Source organism: Oreochromis aureus, linkage group 13 (genome assembly GCF_013358895.1).
Source record: "Oreochromis aureus strain Israel breed Guangdong linkage group 13, ZZ_aureus, whole genome shotgun sequence".
Lineage (NCBI taxonomy): Eukaryota > Metazoa > Chordata > Actinopteri > Cichliformes > Cichlidae > Oreochromis > Oreochromis aureus.
This window is the reverse complement of record NC_052954.1, coordinates 30,310,151-30,330,119: the sequence shown is the minus strand read 5'-3', so window position 1 is coordinate 30,330,119 and position 19,969 is coordinate 30,310,151. Positions and strand designations below refer to the sequence as shown.

At 40.8% G+C, this 19,969-nt stretch overlaps 1 protein-coding gene across 1 annotated transcript in view; it reads left to right on the top strand.

Moving 5' to 3' along the window:
• Positions 1-3,677: 3,677 nt before the first annotated feature.
• Positions 3,678-19,969, top strand: part of LOC116309925 (protein kinase C epsilon type-like) — a 97,438-nt gene continuing 81,146 nt past the window's right edge. The window contains exon 1 of the mRNA XM_031726649.2: positions 3,678-4,777. Within this exon, the coding sequence (XP_031582509.1) occupies positions 4,430-4,777 (348 nt within the window). The 5' untranslated portion in view covers positions 3,678-4,429. The remainder of the gene's footprint in view (positions 4,778-19,969) is intronic.

The following is a 19,969-nucleotide window of genomic DNA, read 5'->3' as shown; positions in this document are numbered from 1 at the left end:
AGATTGCTGTTTTACCAGTAAAAGTAGGTAAGTAATGGAGAAACTGACTTATACGACTACAGGAAGGGAAGAACAACTCAGAAAGAGATGTAAACATCTTTATTCAATTTTCTTAGATGTCAGGGTTTTCGTGTTTCTGAAAGTAGGAGTGGCAGGCAGAGTCTTCAGCTATCAGGCTCCAACCAACTCTCTGTTTAGCTTTGGCAGACAGACTGTCTTTGCTTATAAGACTATCTTAAAACTTTCCTTTTAGATAAAGCTTATACAATATTGGCATGTTTTATTATTTTTAATGAATTTATTATTTATCATTCAGCTCCCAGCCTCCAGGAACCATAGCTGGATAAGCAGTTAGGGAAAGGATGGATGAACTGTTACTGGAGATGTGAATTTTTATGTTTGGAATATATGTCAAATTCAATAAAAACAAATTAGTAACAGTTCCTACAATTATTCGGAACAGTTTTCCATCTTTCTACAGTCTACCGTTTCTCCTCTCTCCTGTTGAGAACTTCCTCTCTGATCCATAAAAAGAATTTTCCTTTCATTCCTGCAGCCACTTAAAGTGGAAAAATGTTCAGGACAGTTATTTTCCTGTAGCCATGGGGATGTTACTGTCCTAGTGTGACCATAGTTACAGTTGTGATGAAGAGCCTATCCACTGTTGCCAAGCCATGCTCGTTTGATTTAGATCCGGCCGAGTGAGAGGGGAAAGAGGGCAGGACGTGGCCGGAGTCCAGGGGATTTCCTGTGCGTGTGATTGATTCCTATCTGCAGAGCTCAGAGACACATTGGCTGATGTGCTTAATGAGAAAACAAGTTGGAGAAGTCTTCGACAGAAATACATTGTTCCTTTTAAACAATGATGGAAAACCACAGAAAAGAAGAATATTAGATTCACTGCTGCAACCACCGACCACAGTCGTTCCTCTCTGCAGCAGCTGAAAGATTCATAAAAGGAAGCTTCAAACTCTTTTCTACAATTGGAAGACAAAATTGTGTTTTCACATCTATAACAATATAGACTGAGCTTCCACCAAGTGCTCGCTAGACACAGCAAATAACATCTTTCTGCAGCAGTTTAACTGCTGACATTCCCACATATTTGCTTTCAGTTGTATGTCTTTATACACTCAAAGCATCCAAAGTATCTGGATGATGATTGATTTCTTTCGAAGAAACATTTAAAGCTTATAGTTGTCTTATATCTTCAAAGGTTTGTCAGGTCCTCATCACTTTGCTAATAATCCAAATCTCTGTTGATCCTTATGTATCATCCCTCTCTATATATGTAGTAATATTTTACCTTATAGTTCTTATTAATGGTTCCTTAGTGTCTGGACTTTCTTTTTCCTTTGTTAAAAATTAAACAAACCACAAGGCCAGATTCTAATATAATATCCACGTGTCTGGCCTTGTTGTGGCTCCATCCCTTTTTTTTTTTTTTTGACTTTTTGCAGTAAAGTTGCCTTAACATTAGCACTGAATGGAATCAAATGTTACATTAATGTTAAGCCAACATTAACAGCTATTGGTAACATGAGTAACAATGCACTTCTTTCAGATCAGAGGTGTCAAACTCATTTTAAACCGAGACACACACATAGCCTAATTTTATCTTAAACGATTTGCTAATATTCTACATTTAATACATTTAATAAAATGTACAAACCTGAGGATTAAAAACCTAAGATGGCTTAAAAATGTTTCCCTGCCTGTATGCAAGTATGGTTCCCTCTGTGTGTGTTTCTTGAAATCATTAGGTCAGTATATTATAAGTATATGAAAAAGTCTCTTTATTTTTCAGTCACCTTGTAATTTTTTAGGACACTGAAAAAAAATCATGATAGTAATACGCTTGTTCTTGTATTTCTGACACAGAAATGACCACGGTAAGAGGCTGCAAGAGAATTAAACTGGGACAGACAGTGTAGAGTAATTTACTTTCTATGTCCTCTCTCAGAAGCAGTGCAGTTTATCATTTTTGCAGCTGGTGGGAGGTGCCTGAAACTTGAAATGACAAACAATCGACAACAGGGGTCAGCGATGTTCAAGGTTTAAGCATAACAGATCACTTTCACCCTGCTCATCTGAGTATTTCTCAATATGCACCTTTTTTCAGTTAATCTGCACCCACTGTATATTAATGTTCACTTTTGCATAACATGGCCTAAATTAGGCAAGTAAACTAGCCTCTGACAGACTTATGATCTGCAGATTGTAAAGATATTTTGGAGTCTTCTCAAACTTCCTCATATTTGAGCTAAAGAGATGAAGACACATCACAATAAAGGTTCTCTGTTTTTGTAATTGTTGTTGCACAAGTATTCAAGAAAAGTGAACTTAAAGAAAGAGACCAGCTGTTTGAAAACAGGTCAACACTGTGAAACTGTTTTTCTTGTCTAACACATTAAACAAACCCAGTGAAAGCCTATATTTGTCCTACGTATTTGCTAATAGATAACAGAGCATGTTCACTCTCTATTAAAAACTGATACCAGTCTGATATTTTGTCAGTGTTTTCAGCTGGTCCAGTGCTGAAAACACTAAATGCTATCTGCACGTAAAGGCATCCTTCCCTTGTGTAAAATGTGAATTGCTCTTGGTGTTGTACTGAGCCTGTCAGGTATGTGTGCTCCTGCACTAAGACAGATCCCCGTGCATGCGGTCACCTTGTAGTTTCTGCTGTTAAATGAAGCAGACGCCCGACTCTTCTTCTACAATTGTTCCAAATAAAACTAAGCTTACAGATAAATCACATTTGTCATCTGTGCCTCGGGAGAAACAGACTGCAGGTTCTGTGTCAAATATATAAAGCATTTGTCTGTATATATGAGAAGGTAGAAAATCTAATTCCTCTGTGTCACATGCTGTGTCTGGCTCCTTGCAAGCACACCGCTTCATTTTTACCCTGGAAGGAATTCAAACAACGATGGTACAGTTTTAAAGACTATGGAAACTATGAAGACTCATGACACAATTTTGCAAAACTAATTAGAGTCCTGCTAGAGCCCTGGCAAACATTCATAACTTGCAATGCAGTCTTGCAGGTGCAAAGTAGGCAATTACTCACAATTTGTGCATTGCATCCTTGGTAAACCAAAACTGAAAACTGAAATGTTGCTTAATGCTGTGAAAGCTACTTGAGGCTGCAGATGTTTTAGGTTATATTTTTCTGCAGTGCTGCACACATCATGCTGCTGATAAGTAACATGGCTTTCAGTCACCTCTTTTAAATTCCACACATGCCTCACATATCCCTACATTCATCGCCCTAAGGTCCCATCTTTTTATGGCCTTGGCAAGTGGCCTTTATTGAGTGAATGAATGTTCATAATTCTGCACCTGGACCTGCAGCAAAATGAGTGGAGACGTGTTTCTTGCATCCACATTTCAGTATTTAACGCCGTTGTTGTTTTTCTGCACACACACCTGTTTTCCTGCATTAATAAAACAGCTTTATACGCACGCCTATAACTGTGTAAACCTGCACTGGCTTCTTTATACAGCCCTAGCCTTGCTCAAGGGCACCTTGGTGAATTGTTCGGGCTTTTGTTTCTGTCTTCATATTCATCCAACCTTCCCCCCCAGCCCCGCTGCTCCTAAACACCTCCCCAGTCTTGGTTGCGTCGCACTCCCCCGTCTGTCACATCAGGCTCCGCTAAATCTGACGTGTTTTTCGCATTTCCTGCACCAGAAAGAGAGAGAGCGCGAGAGAGAGACGGAGACACACAGCGGTGTCGGGAGGCTGTGTCCACGGGAAGTTAAGCTCAAACAGCTGCACTGGACTGACACCAGGCCGTGCACCAAGCAGCAGGAGCCTGTTTTGACACATCCACCCACCGCCCCCCTTCTCTCCGCCCCTGCTGCGGTCGTTACCGGCCGCTGTCTGGTTCGCAGCTCTCCGGCTCGAACATCTCCAGTGCGCCGCGGCGGCTGGCAGCAGGTATTTGGAGCCTCCCACCCTCCGCACGGTGCAATGCAACGCAGGCCAGTGCTTCCAGGGAGCCCCGCTGCAGCTAACAGAGCTTTTTAATACCTCGAAGGTAAACACCATGACAGAGCGACTCACACATCTGGGGCCTCTGCTCGTATGTGCGCCGTAGCTATTCACGTTTCTTCCGTGCACTTCTGAGGAAGGCTTCCCGGGCTAACGGTCGCTTTTCCGCCACTGAAGTTCAGTTTCTGGGGGGAAATTTTGTAGCATAATCGACAAGTGCAGACGTTTCGAGACACGACAGCAGTCCCGGTGTGCTTGGTGACTGCACTCTCTCCTTCATATCGGAGTGGAAGGAACACGCTCTGCCCGGAGGACCACCGGTTGAACGGAGCCGTTATTCAAAGCGCTAAAGCACGGGCAGTGTGTTGATTTGGGGGTGTTTGAGGAGAAAGGTGTCCTGTGGTTTTACTGGAAACACGTTTCATCGCCATGGTGGTCTTCAACGGGCAGCTGAAGATCAGGATCCGCGAGGCTCTGGACCTCAAACCCACAGCTTGGTCCCTGCGTCACGCCGTCGGTCCCAAGACTCAGACCTTCCTCCTGGACACGTACATCGCCCTTAACGTGGACGACTCTCGCGTGGGCCAGACGTCCACCAAGCAGAAGACCAACAGCCCCACGTGGAACGACGAGTTCATCACGGAGGTCCACGACGGCCGCAAGATAGAGCTATCAGTCTTCCACGACGCACCCATTGGCTACGACGACTTCGTGGCCAACTGCATCATCCAATTCGAGGACATCCTGCAGAACAGCAGCAAGCACTTTGAGGACTGGGTAAGACACCTGAAGCACACACAGTGGGAGTGATAGTGGAACAAGGTGCTCAGACCTTCTCTCACGTAGGTAAAGGGACCTCAGTGGGAAAGTTTTCCAATGAATCAGTTAATCACTCTTTCTCCAATGACAATTCTCCCGGGAGTCTGGCAGGAAGCAGACTATAAGTAGTCATATAGTTGCAGGGATTTACACCTAAAAATACAAGCTGTGTGTTCCATCATATTACATAATCTACAGACTCTGTATAATAAGACAGGACCAACGCTTAATAAGGCAGCTTAGCTAATGTTGTTTTTAATTTAATTTTATTTATATAGCGCCAAATCACAACAGCAGTCACCTCCAGGCGCTGTATTTATAATCTAAAGACCCAACGACAGGGGTGTCAAACAAAACTGCATTCTGGATGACTTTGGAAAATGTGAAGGAGGGGATGAATTTTGAACTTTTAACAAGTTTTCCAGTTTTTCCTACTGTTAAAGACTTCCCCTCGGGCCATTTACGATACACCAAATTGAATCCCAAAGAGTCACACTCACAGATTCCTTTCATTTACTACAGCAGCATTTTTTTTATAATGTAGAAAAACTAAGACATACTGTTAAAATTGCACTTTTTGTCTTCTATTAAGATATCTAATTCATTACATTTTTATTTAAACTTCTTCACACTAACAGAAATTGGAGTTTTATCAATTTCGACCTTTGTCTGGAACATGATATCAAAGTGAGCTGTATGTGGCCTGCAATGAAAAATGTTTTTTATGTGCCTGCTCCACAATAAATGAGAGAACACCCCAACAGCCCCCTTTGAGACAGGACCAAATAAATAAATAAATAAAAGAAAAGATGCAGTGTGGAAAAGAGGCAGAGACAAATAACTAATGAGTGCATTTTTCAAAAGAAAAGTGCAGTTAACCAAAATTACCTACCATAAACGTGCATCGTTTTAGGTTTTGACATCCTGATGCCTGAGAAGCTCTAACTGCTCAGTATTTAGTGTGTTATCTTGATAAATGATTCATATTCCGAACGAGTAGGAGTCAAGTAATAGATTAAGTGAAGATCATTTGCTCATCATCTCAATTTCAAGTTCAATTTTCAAGTTCAAGGGAAAGATCCCCATCCCAGGGTGTTAAATACTGCCCCATGGAGCTGGCATCACACAGATGCAGCACGGTGTCCTTTTGCATGGTCCTTGGCGCATGTGCTGCAGCATTAGTGGATGAAGAGAGAGAACTAATGTCTTTTAAAAAGCTACAAAGGCTGCGTTTGGAAAATGGAGAGGTGGCAGTAGATTAAGACCATAGACTGTATGTAAAAGATGGTCAAAGACTGATTTCAGACTCTACATTTTGAACTCTCAGCGTTAGTGTTTCCTCAACCCGCATGCTGCTTTTTTGGATCTGGAAATGATGAGCTGGTGGAGCGCTAAGTTATTAGCCCAGGTCTGCGAGCTGCATCTATAAACTGTACAAGTGCAACGTACAGACATGGTAATTAATGCTAAGTAACCTAAAAATAAAGTACAAAGGTTTTACTCACAAAAACCTAAACACAGTTTTTTATTTGGGGTAGTATTATTTTTAAGATAATTTCACTCCAAAGGCATCAGTACCAGTAAGTCAGTTTCAGTGACTTCAGTTAGTGGAGGTTAGGCTCAGCAGACGGCTGCTGGCTACAGAGCCTTGTGTGGGCACACCTGTCAATCAAAGCCTCCATGTTCCTAGGTCTAGGCTGCACCAGTATCCAGATGAATGAATTATACAAAATTCTCATCACCCAAAGAAACCCATAACTATTTATCATAACAGAATGTAAAATATTTATTTCTGCTTTAATTTAGGACATTTCAACATGTGAGGACTTCTGTAGCTAGCTTCAAGTGGCCATAAAAAGAAACTTTCTTTTTTAGCCTCGGAGGTTTTTGCTGCAGAGACTGTGGTTTGCATTTTAGCTTGTTGAAGAAAGACATGGTAAAAGAAGAAGAGCAGTGCTTGGGTTAAAAAATTAAACTCACCTTCTCACCACTGATGATGTACGTTAAATGACTTATAATGTGATTCCAGATGGTCCTTTGCAAGCCTCCGTATAGGACAAGTTGGGAATATGAAACCCTATTCACTATTTCCTAATGCAGCGATGGGACACCTTGTGCGTATCTTTGAGATGTTTGACAAAACATATGAGATCTTGAAATGACTGTTGCTGTGAACTAGGTAAATAAAGTTAGATTGAACAGATCTCAACCTGCAAGTCAACTGAACTAAGCAGATGACATGGAGCATAAGAGTTTAGCATGACGCTAGCTCATTAAAACATTCAAAAGTACAAACAAATATTTATATTTATTACAAAATTTATATTGCAGAAGCTCATGTTCTTACCATGAGCTGGTACATTAGTTTCCTTGACTGAAAGTTTCTTTGTTCCTCTAAAATGAACAAGTGGGAAAGTGACATAGTGTGTTATTAAATTGTTATGCTGTGTTAGCGAACAGTTGCTTATTTACACATCCAGCAGACATGGAACAATATGCTGATTCATATGAAGTCATGTTTTCTGTGAAGAGAACCAAACCAAGGGAAATGTCTGGCTCTGCTTACATGCTCCTCTAGCTAACTTGACTGTCTTCAGCAGCTAGCCACATAACACTGAGAGCAGCTGAAAGGTGGTTAAAGACAAAATGCCAGGATGCAGGGACTTGTGAGCAGAAGCGCCTCCAAACATGGTCACTGTTGGTGTTTCATCCAACTCTCACATACAGATATACAGTATATTGATACATCTACTAGAAAGACCACAGATCTCAGCTTTATAAACTGTGCAAAAAAGATTACACTTTTGTTGTACACTGCAGGATTTCTGCAACCCAAACTCTGCTGTCCTGCAGCTAAGTTGAGCAGATGCACAACAGGGTTCGCTACACACACAGTATAGGTCCTATTGCCTTTGTTGTGCTCTTGTTAGATGAACCAGTGACCCACGGCAGAGCTACAAAGAGTGGATGCAGTTAGGCCAAATGCATGACACTCATGCACACATTCGCAGAAGCATTGGGGAGCCGTTCATTGTTGTCTGAAGCCGCTGAAGCAGATAGTTGGTTGATTGTATTATTGATGAGGCCATCAGGTCCATTAGACACAGTGAGAGAGAGCTGGGAGAAGGACAGGATGAGAGAGAAAGCAGTGGATGGAAACCTTTACAGAATGTTGCACTGGGAAACTTTGTAGAACAGAGATGGTTGTTCTGTGGGGGAGTGTGAAGTCTCATGTGTTTATCACAGTTAAGATTAAGTTCTTGACAGAAGGACTCGGAATAGGAGACTCTTAGTGCCTCTTCTGATGGGTTTAAATATTTCTGAGCTGTATCACATGTGCTGCTGGGGGGACTGTGCATTTACACTATTTCATACATTTACATTACATTTATTTCTGCTCGCTTGTTTGTTGTTCAGTCTCTCTGCGCTCCTCTGTTTCTGTCTTTGCTTTCCTCTCATCCCACAGCCGGTTGTGGCAGATGGCTGCTCCTCACTCAGCCTTGTTCTGCTGAAGGTCTCTTCCTGTTAAAACTGAGTTCTACCTATTAACCATGGCCAAGTACTTGTTCATAGGGATTATCGGATTGTTGGAGTTCTCTTGCCTAAAGTATAAAGCAGCTGGAGCTGACTGTTGTTGTAATCTGGCGCTACATTAAAAACATTTAATTGACCTTAATGTTGTAGAATGGACAGGAAAGAATCAAAGGGGATGCTGTTATGACTGCTCTCCTCACTAGTCATTAGTAACTCAAATGAGATAAAATTCAGTTAAATTAAGTAGTAGTATTACACAATGTGCCTGTTGAAACTTTCTGCTAGTCATTATGAAACATCGAGTAGTTTATCAAGTTCAGGTCTTTTTTAAACTTTATTAAGTTGTTATATCGAGCAAAAAGTAAAGCATCACATTGACAAATCTCATTTATGGCACAATATTGAAGCTACTCTAGCCTGCAAGTGGCAACCTCCAGAGCTCAAAAATGAAGCCAAAAAAGTGTGTTTCCTCTTATAGCCACTCAAGGCTGACTCCTAAAGGCAAATCAAACCTTTCATGTGAAAATGCCCAACCTTTCAGCATCAAAGTGCATGTTAACCAACAGTATGGCCACTGTTGATAACTTTAGCTGCTAAACTAGAACCGTTTGTAGCCTTATAATAAATTATCTGGCAAACAACATGCGAGGCACAGCTAATCCAAGAAGTTTGTGCTTCAGTTTTGATGAGTGAAATTTTATTAGTGTCTGTGCATTGTACAGACACTTGCTACTTGTTGGAGTTGGAGTACTTGCTAAAAGTGTTTGCTAGCATTAGCATTGTGTTTGCACTTGTTTTAAAGCACTCCCACGGGCGAACATGTCTCAACTTAAGCTACATCAAGAATTATGTCAGCTTAGACAAAGAAAAACTAGATAACAGCGTGTGGGAACTAAGACTGTGTAATTTCCTCATGAGTAATGCTAACGTAAGCTACTCAACAAAGTCTGTTGTGGAGTGTTTTTATCCTTTAAGCAGAGGAATTGAAAAGGCTCAGAAAGTTGATGTTTACTATAGTAGCTTCAAACCGATTCTTCACGTCAAATAATTCCAGAATAACAAAACATGATTTGCTTAGACTGGATTTCTTTCTCACTCCCACCACTTAGCGCTGCCCTTATGGCTGAAATCAATACCGGTCTGAAGTAATCACCAATCAGTGAGTTGATTAGCTGAGGCCATGTGTTGTCTCTTATTGTGGTGAGAAAGAGGAAACTTGTAAAGAAAACTCTTGTGTAAACCAACATGTCCTGTATCATGTACCAACTAGCTACCCTGCATGCCTGTTGATCCAATCTTATTCCATTGGATTGTATCGTATCCCATTACATGGTACCACATCTTTCTGTGTAATGTTTTATTATATTATGAACTACGAGATTCGTTCAGTGTGACTGCATCTGGTGCAAAGTCAACAAATAATGTTTTTTTTCCACTTGTTCTTTCCAAATATTGCTTCAATCATGGATACAGGGAAACAATAAATCTATTTAAATATCAAGAATATGGCATAACATGCATCCATAATAATATTAGACGGTAAAATCAGTAGTGGAACCTTAACTAGATTTCATCGTTAGGTTGATGGAGACTTACTTTGCTCCAGACTAAAACAGTCCTTCTGATACCAAAGAGTGATTTATTTGTTATTTCTGGGCTCAGGCTCAGTTGCAGATTTGTGTAAGTTCCCACACAAAAAAGAACTTTATTATTTTATTCTTCAGCATATGACAGACTTGAAGAAGTATGAGATCTTTTTAGGAGAATGATACTCAGACTGCTTAGAAAGTCAGAAGAACATTACCACAAATCAAAATGTGCACATTGTTTGCCTCACAGTGATGTTTTATTATACACAGTATTTTTCAGGAGAGCCGTGCCACCTGTCTGTGACACCCAAACACGTCTTCCAGGAACTCAGGCAGAGTACTTACTGTTAGTCAGCAGATTGTTTTTGTATCATACGTCATCAATCATGAAACACAACTTCTTACTTTTCCCTGAGTGTCATACAAATGCAGTCTGTGCTTTGTTTCTGGAGCTACATGGTTCTCATCATTTTATGTTTAGATGACCAAAGTGTGTTAGAGTAAGTGCTGCAGTGTCATCTGCTATTATTACCAACACCGGGGCCCCATGGGGGAAGGAGACTGATGGTATCTCTCCAAGTTTATTTACTCTTTATACTAATGAATTCAAGACTAATTCATCTTACATTTTTGTGAAATTTGCTACTGATTCAGGGATTGTTGGTTTGAAAACAGGAGATGAAAAAAATGTTGTGCGGATTGCTTAAACACCAGACAATAAGACCCGAAAATAAATAATATGTGATTTCAGAGTGAGCAAAAGCCTAACAGTGGTGGCTGTATAGAGGATGTAAATTAATATAAACATTTTGGGACAATGAAAAATAGGCCATAGGACTCAAACACACCTTTAATTTAAAAGAAATGATGAGAATAATGATTGAATATCAGTGTTAAATTAGGAAACTGAATCCGTCAGCATGATAAAGAGACAGTGAGTGTCTGTTTTGTGTGTAAGGTGACAAACGGCTCAACTTAAACGTGTCTATCCACACTTGATAAATTAAAAGAACTGAATAGACCGCCCCATCGATTGTTGCCGATGGGAAATCTTTTGTCACCATCTAGCTTTTTGGGTCAGGATCAGACTGATGCGCATATCAGATGGTGCCTCGCTACTTGTCAGTAGCCAGTAACCACAGGCACAGAGAAAACAAAACAAAACCCAGGCTGCTTTCTATCTAAAGTTAGCAGTTATTGTGTTGTCCAGTAATTCATCAACATAATGAGTTAAAATGATTTCTTTGCCACATAAAAATTACTCAGGCGCATTCAGAGTCACTAGACTTACCACAGCCTTTCATTTAGATCAGGGGTCTTGAACTCCAAGCTTTGAGGGCAGGGGTACTGCCATGCAGGTTTTAGATGTGTCCTTGATCCAACACATCTGATTTAAATGGCTAAATTACCTCCTCAACATGTCTTGAAGTTCTCCAGAGGCCTGGTAATGAACTAATCATTTGATTTGGGTGTGTTGACCCAGGGTGAGATCTAAAACCTGCAGGACACCAGCTCTCGAGGCCTGGAGTTCGAGACCCCTGATTTAGATGCAGTCACTGGCTATAAGCATCATTTTGCAGTGTGTAGGGTTAATATCATGGAATGTTGCACGATATTAATAAGGTTTGCTTTAACAAACCTTATTAAACTTTACCAACAAACACAAAAACATGAGTGAAAAGTAATTGGAAAAAAGTGCAGAAAACAAAGCCCCCACCTGGGACTCAATCCAGGGTCCACTGTTCTTTAATGCTGCAGACCCTGGATTGAGTCCCAGTCGGTGCATCACAGCACCAACACCAAAGGTAACCCTGCGTGTATTTCTGTAATGCCAGCAGTATGTGACAAGATGGATATATTTGAAACCGTGGGACGAGAACACACTGAACTGTCCCACAATGTCCCACCTGAATGCTTTACTGTCCTCCTCTGTCTGTGTCTGTGGCTTCTGCTTTCACACACTTTTGTTATCTCTTCATATCTGATAATGCTTTCTCCTTTAATCTTTTATGAATTTTATGAACTCCATTAAAGAACCCACACAGTTCTCCACTTGCAGTACATACAATAGCCTTTTTATTCATGGCAAAGGAACATCAGCGAGTTAAGGTTTTTGGACAGTTTTGTCCTTTGGCAAGATCTTATCCCATGACGCAAAATAGTTCTGCAGCAAACGAAAGAGGTCTTGGAGACACTGATGTGTTGTCTTTGTCTAATGGTGATACAGTATCCACTGTGCCTGGAAATCAAAAAATCAGCAGATATTTCATTTGACAAAAGCATGTGAACTGAAACCTAATACCCGTGTTGTGACAAGTAACAATATTAATACAACAACAAAAAAACTGGGCATAAATCCAAATGTGTCACTGTATTCCCGCAAGCCTTTACAAGCTCTGTGAATGATCACCTTCAGGAGAAAGTCATACCTGCCGAGCAGGTCACATATTGCGCGCGCGCACACACACACGCACACACACACTGTCATAACAGTGAGTTCACATCCCAGAAATTTGAGCTCATTATTCAAGCATGCATGAAGAACAGTATTCAATGATATGAAAATTGTTGTGTAATGGATTGTGCAAAGTGTTGACTTACTGAAGTGACAGCATTTGGGTACTGACCATTCATTCAGTTTCCGAACTGCCAAGACATAATAAAGTATGTGGCAAATTGTAAATAAACTCGATAATTTCAGAATTAATGAGAGAACTGTGCTTTGCCTTGCATATCCAGCGCCTTGCCCACATGTGATTTAGCAGGGCCGGTCACTGGTTGTTCTATGGTGAACATGATTTATGAATTAATGCTACTTCAGTCCAGCAAATATCAGTTTGATATGTGGTTTTGGCTAAGATCGAGAAAAATCTGCTGGAGAACAGAAAAAAGGTGCAAGAACTGATGTTCGTTTGACATGAAAAGGAGATCACATTCCTAAATCTGTCAGGAATTTCTGTTCTCCTCTGAATCATGTGTAGGCAGCTGCCTTGTCAGAACTTGTCATTAAAGAGAGAAGTGCGGAGAAGGACATTCAGGGTTTGGTGTTTCTGCCAAACAGGCAGCGATTGAGGGGAGGTAGAGAGGCAGTCAAGAACAAGACAAAGAGGGTGTTGAAGGAAGCTGTCTGCTTTTGAATGGTTAAATGACTGAGGGATGGAGGGGGAGGACTGCAGCAGCTGTCAAACTCATGTTGAGGATTTTAGAAATGCACATCAAAATGAAAGTTCTTATGGATTCCATGGTTGAATAGACATTTTCTATACCATAGCACTGGTGATAGAAATGCTAGAACCATAACTTATCTTTTTCAGCTAAACATGTTCTTACATATATCAGTCCTAGTTATAGAAGTATAGTTGCAAGCGTTTCTTGTGAAAGTAAGGGATATGGTCAAAGTTGGAGGTAGAGCTGTGTAGACCTCTCCATACATTGGGCAAGGGGAGCTTAGGGTCTAATGGCATATGAGCAGCAGCCCACTCAATTAACTTTTTTCCTGTTTTCAAATGCCTGTGGTGTCTGGCAGAGGACCTCAGGGTACTGTGGATTGCATGATGGAGGCTTTGTGGATCAGTTTTATTCTAGAACATCCCACAGACTCTCACTTGGATTGGGATATGCACTGTTTCAAGGCTGGCTCAACACTTTGGGCTTGTGTCATGGTTTTTGTTCCTATTGTCCTGCCGGGGGACATCTTTGCCATGGCTTGGTTGAAAACAGTGTTTAGTTTGGTGGTACGTGCCAAAGCAAGATCCTTAAACCGTGTATTTCAGATGTGGTAAAAAAAAGTAGTTAAAACCCAAAATATGCATTTGGGCGGCATCTTAAGGGTTTTAAGAAGAACAAAGAACACTCGAGATAGCTACACATGGTAAACTCTTATGATGCGGAAATACAGACGCCGTCGGATTGGCTACTTTCAAACCTCCCCCCTCCGAGTACAGGGGTATTTATTTGTGGAGGATATTTCCATGAACAATTATTAGTTAGGTTCTAAGAAAAAATCTGCAAATGGCTGAGGCCACAAACTCTGAACTGCGACTTGGCGGGATTGTACTGTAGTGTACTGCAAAACAGAAGGAGGGAAATGAGATATGAGACAGTGAGCATTGGTATTGCAGATTAAGATTGCGCAGGAAAATGTAAAGATCTTGCTCTCTCTTTCTGTGCCTTGTGTTTATTTTGGAGGCACCTGATGTAATGAAAGAGGAGGAAGTAGCTAACCGATGAGCACGAATAGATATCATTTGCTTTGTCCAGCCATGTTTTAGTCACAACTCTTCTCATTGTTAGGTTCATCAGATTAAGTGGTCTGCACACTGTAAAAGCCCATCTCACATTGATACACTCGAATGAAAATGCTTCACATAATTGAATTGTTTTTTTAAAAAAACATGGACATTTGGCCTCTCTCTGTTGTTCACTCTCTCCTGCTAAGACTCCCACCTTCCCTCATTTGTTAGCAGTGTAAAGGGTGTGATGTGAGTAGCAGGGCTCGCAAAATCGCTAGCCCGACGTCCCGGAGCTAGCGATTTTTCCAGTCGGGCTACCAAAATCTACCTCAGCCCTGCCCGTCGGGCTATCATAGGAAGGAAAAATATGTGTCAATGCTTTTGCATTCTTTCGAAAATGTAGCTGAGTAATTATGTCATTGGCATCGATGAGCCACTGCCAATATGTGACATATTGAAATCGCGTTTGAATTTGTGCTTGTTTTTTGCTTTCACTTTCACTTTGCGATCGCGCGAACTGTGTGTAGAGAGCGGCAGCACTGATTGGTGAGTGACGATTAATTGCGCACCAATTCCTCTGACATCGTCTTATCACTCATTAGCTTACTATTCAAACGTGACAAGTGAAATCTCCCACAGCAAGCTTAAACATGTGAGAGGTTGATTGCGCAGAGAATCGCTGACCGTTATGTAAGTACGTGTGTAAAAGCAGCAGGATTTACGCCCGTATTTTAGTTCTGCTGAGCCAAATAAGACAGGTCAGGGTGAAGAAGGGGCAGCCAAATAAAAGCCTACCACAAAACGGAAAACTTATGACAAATCAGACTATGAGGCAAAAAGAAAGCTCAGCTTTTTTGGTTTCATGGACAAAAGAATTTATGTGGCTGGAATATGACGAGCTAAATAACATGATGTTCTGCCGGGTGTGTCGTGAGTTTCATTTCATTTGAGTCGACAAGCGCCTTTGTAACTGGGACCAGTAATTTTAAGAAAGACCCCATCAGAACCCATGAGAAATGCAAGAAATGCATTATTGCCCAGCCTGCAATATCTTTCCCAGAACAAACAGCAATTGCAAAAAACATACTAAAAATAAACCAAGCACAAGAAGAAGTCCTGAAAAATCTTTCAAAAGCGTACTATGTTGCAAAGAGTGAACTACCATTGTCAAAATTTAGCAGTCTTTGCAAACTTCAAAAAGCAAATGGCCTCGATCTTGGTTCCACTTACCCCTTACCCTTGACTTCAGTGGAAATTTCAGATTCAGGATCTGACACAGACTGATTCATGTTCTACACAGTTCTTGCAAGTTCATAGAAATTTCTGTTCAATTAGAACTAGGGATGGGTATCGTTTAGGTTTTATCCGATACCGGTGCCAAACCGGTACTTTTGAAACGGTGCCGGTGCTTAAACGGTGCTCAAACCGGTGCTTAAAGAATGGAGAACACAAAATTGGTCCAAAAACCTCTCATGTTCAGCTGTTTTTTGTAAAAGATAACAATGTTAGCCTTTTCTGCAGCTATAGGGCATATATGGTATCACTCTTGGCTGGAAGCAGTACTTAAACAATGGAAAAACACAAACTTTGTCCAAAACCTCTCATGTTTAACTGTTTCCCACTTTTTCTTTGGTCATTTTAGCCTTTTTGGCCAGGGTGAAGGGAGTATCTGCCATCAAACAAGAAGACAGCCGCATGTAACTACGAAGGTGTTTGCTAGTTCACCTTACATGCATTAATGTAATAATGTGGTTAGCGTACTCAACGTTAATTACACACGAACAACATGAAGCTACTCACGCAGAGGAGAACGGCTGCTGCTGCCATCATCATCTGTCATCATTTCTGCTACGCTGACAGGGCTAGGGGCCAGGACTCTCCTCTTTGGGTTCTTGGGGGATGTTGCTAACTCCGGGTCCGATAACAGGCACCACACCCGCAGTAGATGTGCACAGTGTGAGGTCTCGCTGCAAGCTATCAAACACGGCGCATTTCTCGGCTTTAAAAAAAACACTATGCGTCGCCAGGTGTTTTATCACATTTGAGGTGTTACCTCCTTTGACAGTATCACAGTATCAGCTTAAAGCACTTGTTGCAGGCTGCTGAGTTTGCATCTTTTGCTGTGAAGTACAGCCAGACTTTTGATCGCTTCGCCTTGGGCATTTTTAATCTGTAGCTCTGCTCTAAAAGAACGTACGTACCTGGCCCCGCCTACTATCCTCGGAAACGTAAAATGATTGGCTAGAATTGGCTCAGGAAAAAAAAAACACCGAAATAAAGCACCGAAATGTGCGCTGCTTTTCGGTCTGGTTACTACCGTTTATGTCAGAACCGGTACCCATCCCTAATTAGAACTAAGTATTTGAGTTGATGACTGTGATTTTTATACAGTTGTTGTGATTTGTATTTTAACAACTTTCTGATTAATTTTTGTTTCTGTTACAATATTATACTTTAATGTATAATATTGTAAAGGAAACAAAACATTAAAAAATTGCTCTCTTTTTTATTCGGGCTACTTAAATTTATTTTGGGCTACCAAAAACTGAAGAGTGCCTACCAGAGATTTTGAAATTTTGCGAGCCTTGGAGTAGTGTTGGCAGGAGCTATATCTTCTTAACATTGGTTCTGTGCCAAATGGATTTGGCCAGCAGCTACCAGAACTGCAATGAAAGACACTACAATTTATTCTCATTTTCTACTTTCCTGCATCGCTTTTGATTAGCAGTTATCATTCATGGACTCTGTGCAGAGTCTAATTCTATTCTGGACATGGAATACATGATGAAAAAAAGTCTATGAAGTACCAGTGCCAGTTGTAGACTATGATAATCTGTGTGTAGCTGAACACATCATTCTAAGAGGGGTAGGAGGCGGGAATACAGTGACTGTAGTATATTCACATGGGATGCATGCACTGCAAACGGTACAGGTTCAAAAACATTATAAATCATTCAAACATGCTGGGATAGCTTCTTTGTGATTAGCACAGAATTAACCGTAGAACCGTTGTAGATACAGAAAATAAACATGTGCAAATATTCTTCATCTTCTTCTAAGGTAGAGGTAAGATTGTACAAAAACTACATAGGTGAAGTAACCTCCTAGGGCCTGGCCTCCATATTTGTGGACAACACATTTTGGGTTATTTAGACCAAAATACTCAATTTTGCTTTACAAGGGCCTGATACCCACTTACGAGGACATTATACTGCTGCTGTTCCATCGAAATTTTAAACGAATATCATCATATGTGGCTCTCATTTTTCTTAGAAACAAAAATCTGGTAATTCTTTGTTTTTACATTCATCAGGTCCCAATATGCCCAAATATCAAAGAGAAATGAAAAATGCATGCTGTGGAAGAGTTAGGGTCTTAGGAGCTTAAATGAAACCTGTGAAATTATCTGTGAAAATGTGGGGCAGATCAAGTTCATTTTCATTAAGACTGCACTCTCCAGGGATGCACTGATCCAAGTTTTTCCATTTGCAATCTGATACTGATACATCGGTTGAGGGGATCTGCTGATTCGGGTCCCCCCCCCCCCCGACCCTGAAAAGCAAAAGTGGAATAGAATCGATGGATGGATGGATGGATATAATGAAAGCTGACTGATAAAGTTTTTTAAATGGGAAAATATTTTTTTATTCAACCGGTAACTATGCTGTGTCTCCCAGCTCTCTTGTTCCCAGCTGTGGCGCTAACACTGTTTTTGTGGTATTGCAACTGTGACAAAGCCAGATTGCTGTGTGGTTGTCTGCGGTTGAAACGACTGTGGTTCAGCTGCTGGAGCTGACAGAGGAGACACACGGGAAAAGTCTGCCGAGGCGAAAACAAGTTCAGCTCTGACTGACGAGTTAACGAGTGCGACACACTTCAAGGCTCATGTTGATGAAGGCCCCAGCCTGTGATTTCTGTAAACAGTTATATACTTTATGTCCAGTCATCTGAGGAATGTTTCATGCAAAAACAATTGTGCACTGGAAGGTCTGTGTGGAAAGTAAAATTCACCTCATGTTGTATAATTTTAAAGAAAGGCGTTGCCCTAGTGTGCTAATGCAAATGGCCGTACAAAGGTCAAAGCACACTTTTGCACTGATTCTGGATCAGGCTTGTTGTCTTGCTGAAAGGCATAGAACATTTTCTGTACTTTCAGCCCTGTTGAATTCAGTACTTAACCCTATGAAACCCCTGTCATGGTTGAAATTAATATTCATAGATGAGATGATAAAGATTTTGGGCTGATTGTTTTATGCAGTGTTTCATTTTCGCTTTTTCAGAAAGGAAATGACAACTTCATTCTGACAGAAGAACACGATGTAAAGCTGTTCATTTTTAAAGTTCCTCTTCAGTCTAGGATACAATTTACAATGAAAGGTGAGAGAGAGGGAAAAAATACCTGCATACCAGTATGCCTGTGCTCTGATATGACCATTGGGTCTTGCTCACTCAGCAGTTTTTATTTGTACGTCTGTGGTGAAAACTGCGCATTCAAAAGTGTAATTGGTCAGAACAGACTTTCAGGGTTTGACCTAAAAAATAGCAGAAGTGCAGGAAGTGACCCAAATCTGCATAAGGATATAACTAGCAGAGGATAGTGATCAAATTAATAATTATACCAATGTATTTGCCAGAAACTGGCATTACTTATCGCTATTGCTGTTACTGAGCAGTGTTAGTGCTCTGACCACGTTAAACCATTGAACTATATGTAATCACATCTAGACTATTTGGTAGAATATATAAATCTTACTAATCTTATATTAAATCATTCACCTAAACTTTTATACAGTGAACATTTCTACATTGGTGCAACAGTAGAAAATGAAATCAAATGATAATCCCTGAAAATGAAGCCACTTAAAAATTAACAGTCCTTGCACCATCTCAGGTGGCTACAAAAATATAAGGCTGTCTGCATGTTAATGCATAGTTACACCATTACACAATAAAATGTTATACAGTCTGTAGGAGAAGAAGTTTCAGTAAACACTGTGAAATGACATGCATATCTGTGTTTTACATTGGTTCTGGACCTGGAAGTGTCTTGCTGAAAGCCTCTTCAGCATTTTCAGTGCAGTGCAGTTTGGCTTCCGTAGCCTCTGTAAACTCTCATGCAGAGAGAATAGAGGAAGAGCTTGGGCCTGCTCTCTTCTTGACCCTGTTTGCCTGTGGGCTGTAGTAGAGGGGTGTCCTCTGTATGGGCTGAAGGAAACGGGGGCAGGGCTGTGCATGTTTATGTGTGTGTGTGCGTCTAAAAATAGAGGCAGTGTGTTGGAGTCACACGGCTGGCCCTACTTCCTGTTTTCACTGTCCAAGTTTACTTCCCAGAGAAAGAAAGGAAGAGGGAGAGGAGAAAGATGGCTCTCCAGGTGCCCCGCCGTAGCTTCTGTTATCATTCATTTTTCTGCTGTGCTGTTCGTGTACACTACAACACAGTAAATTACAGTGGCACAGATGTAAGGAATGCATGATGAAGAAATAAGCCACTTGTGATGAAAGCTTTACTGTTTCTCCTGCAGTTCCTGTCAGCAGCACTTCATAAAAACACTTTTCACAAGAAAAGAACTGAAGCAAGAATTACTTTGAAATTTCTTCATGTCGTTGTGCTTGCCACACGTGGGATTATTAGCATTTATATCATGTTCTTCTCTATCGACTGATGAAGTTTCCTGGTCTCTTTCCAGTGTGTTTCCGGTGCTCTATTATTTGCAGAATGGTTTTAGGCTAAAACAGACACATTCATAATCTTCCCATATAATCAAAATAACCAAGTAATAATAAAAAAACCCAAA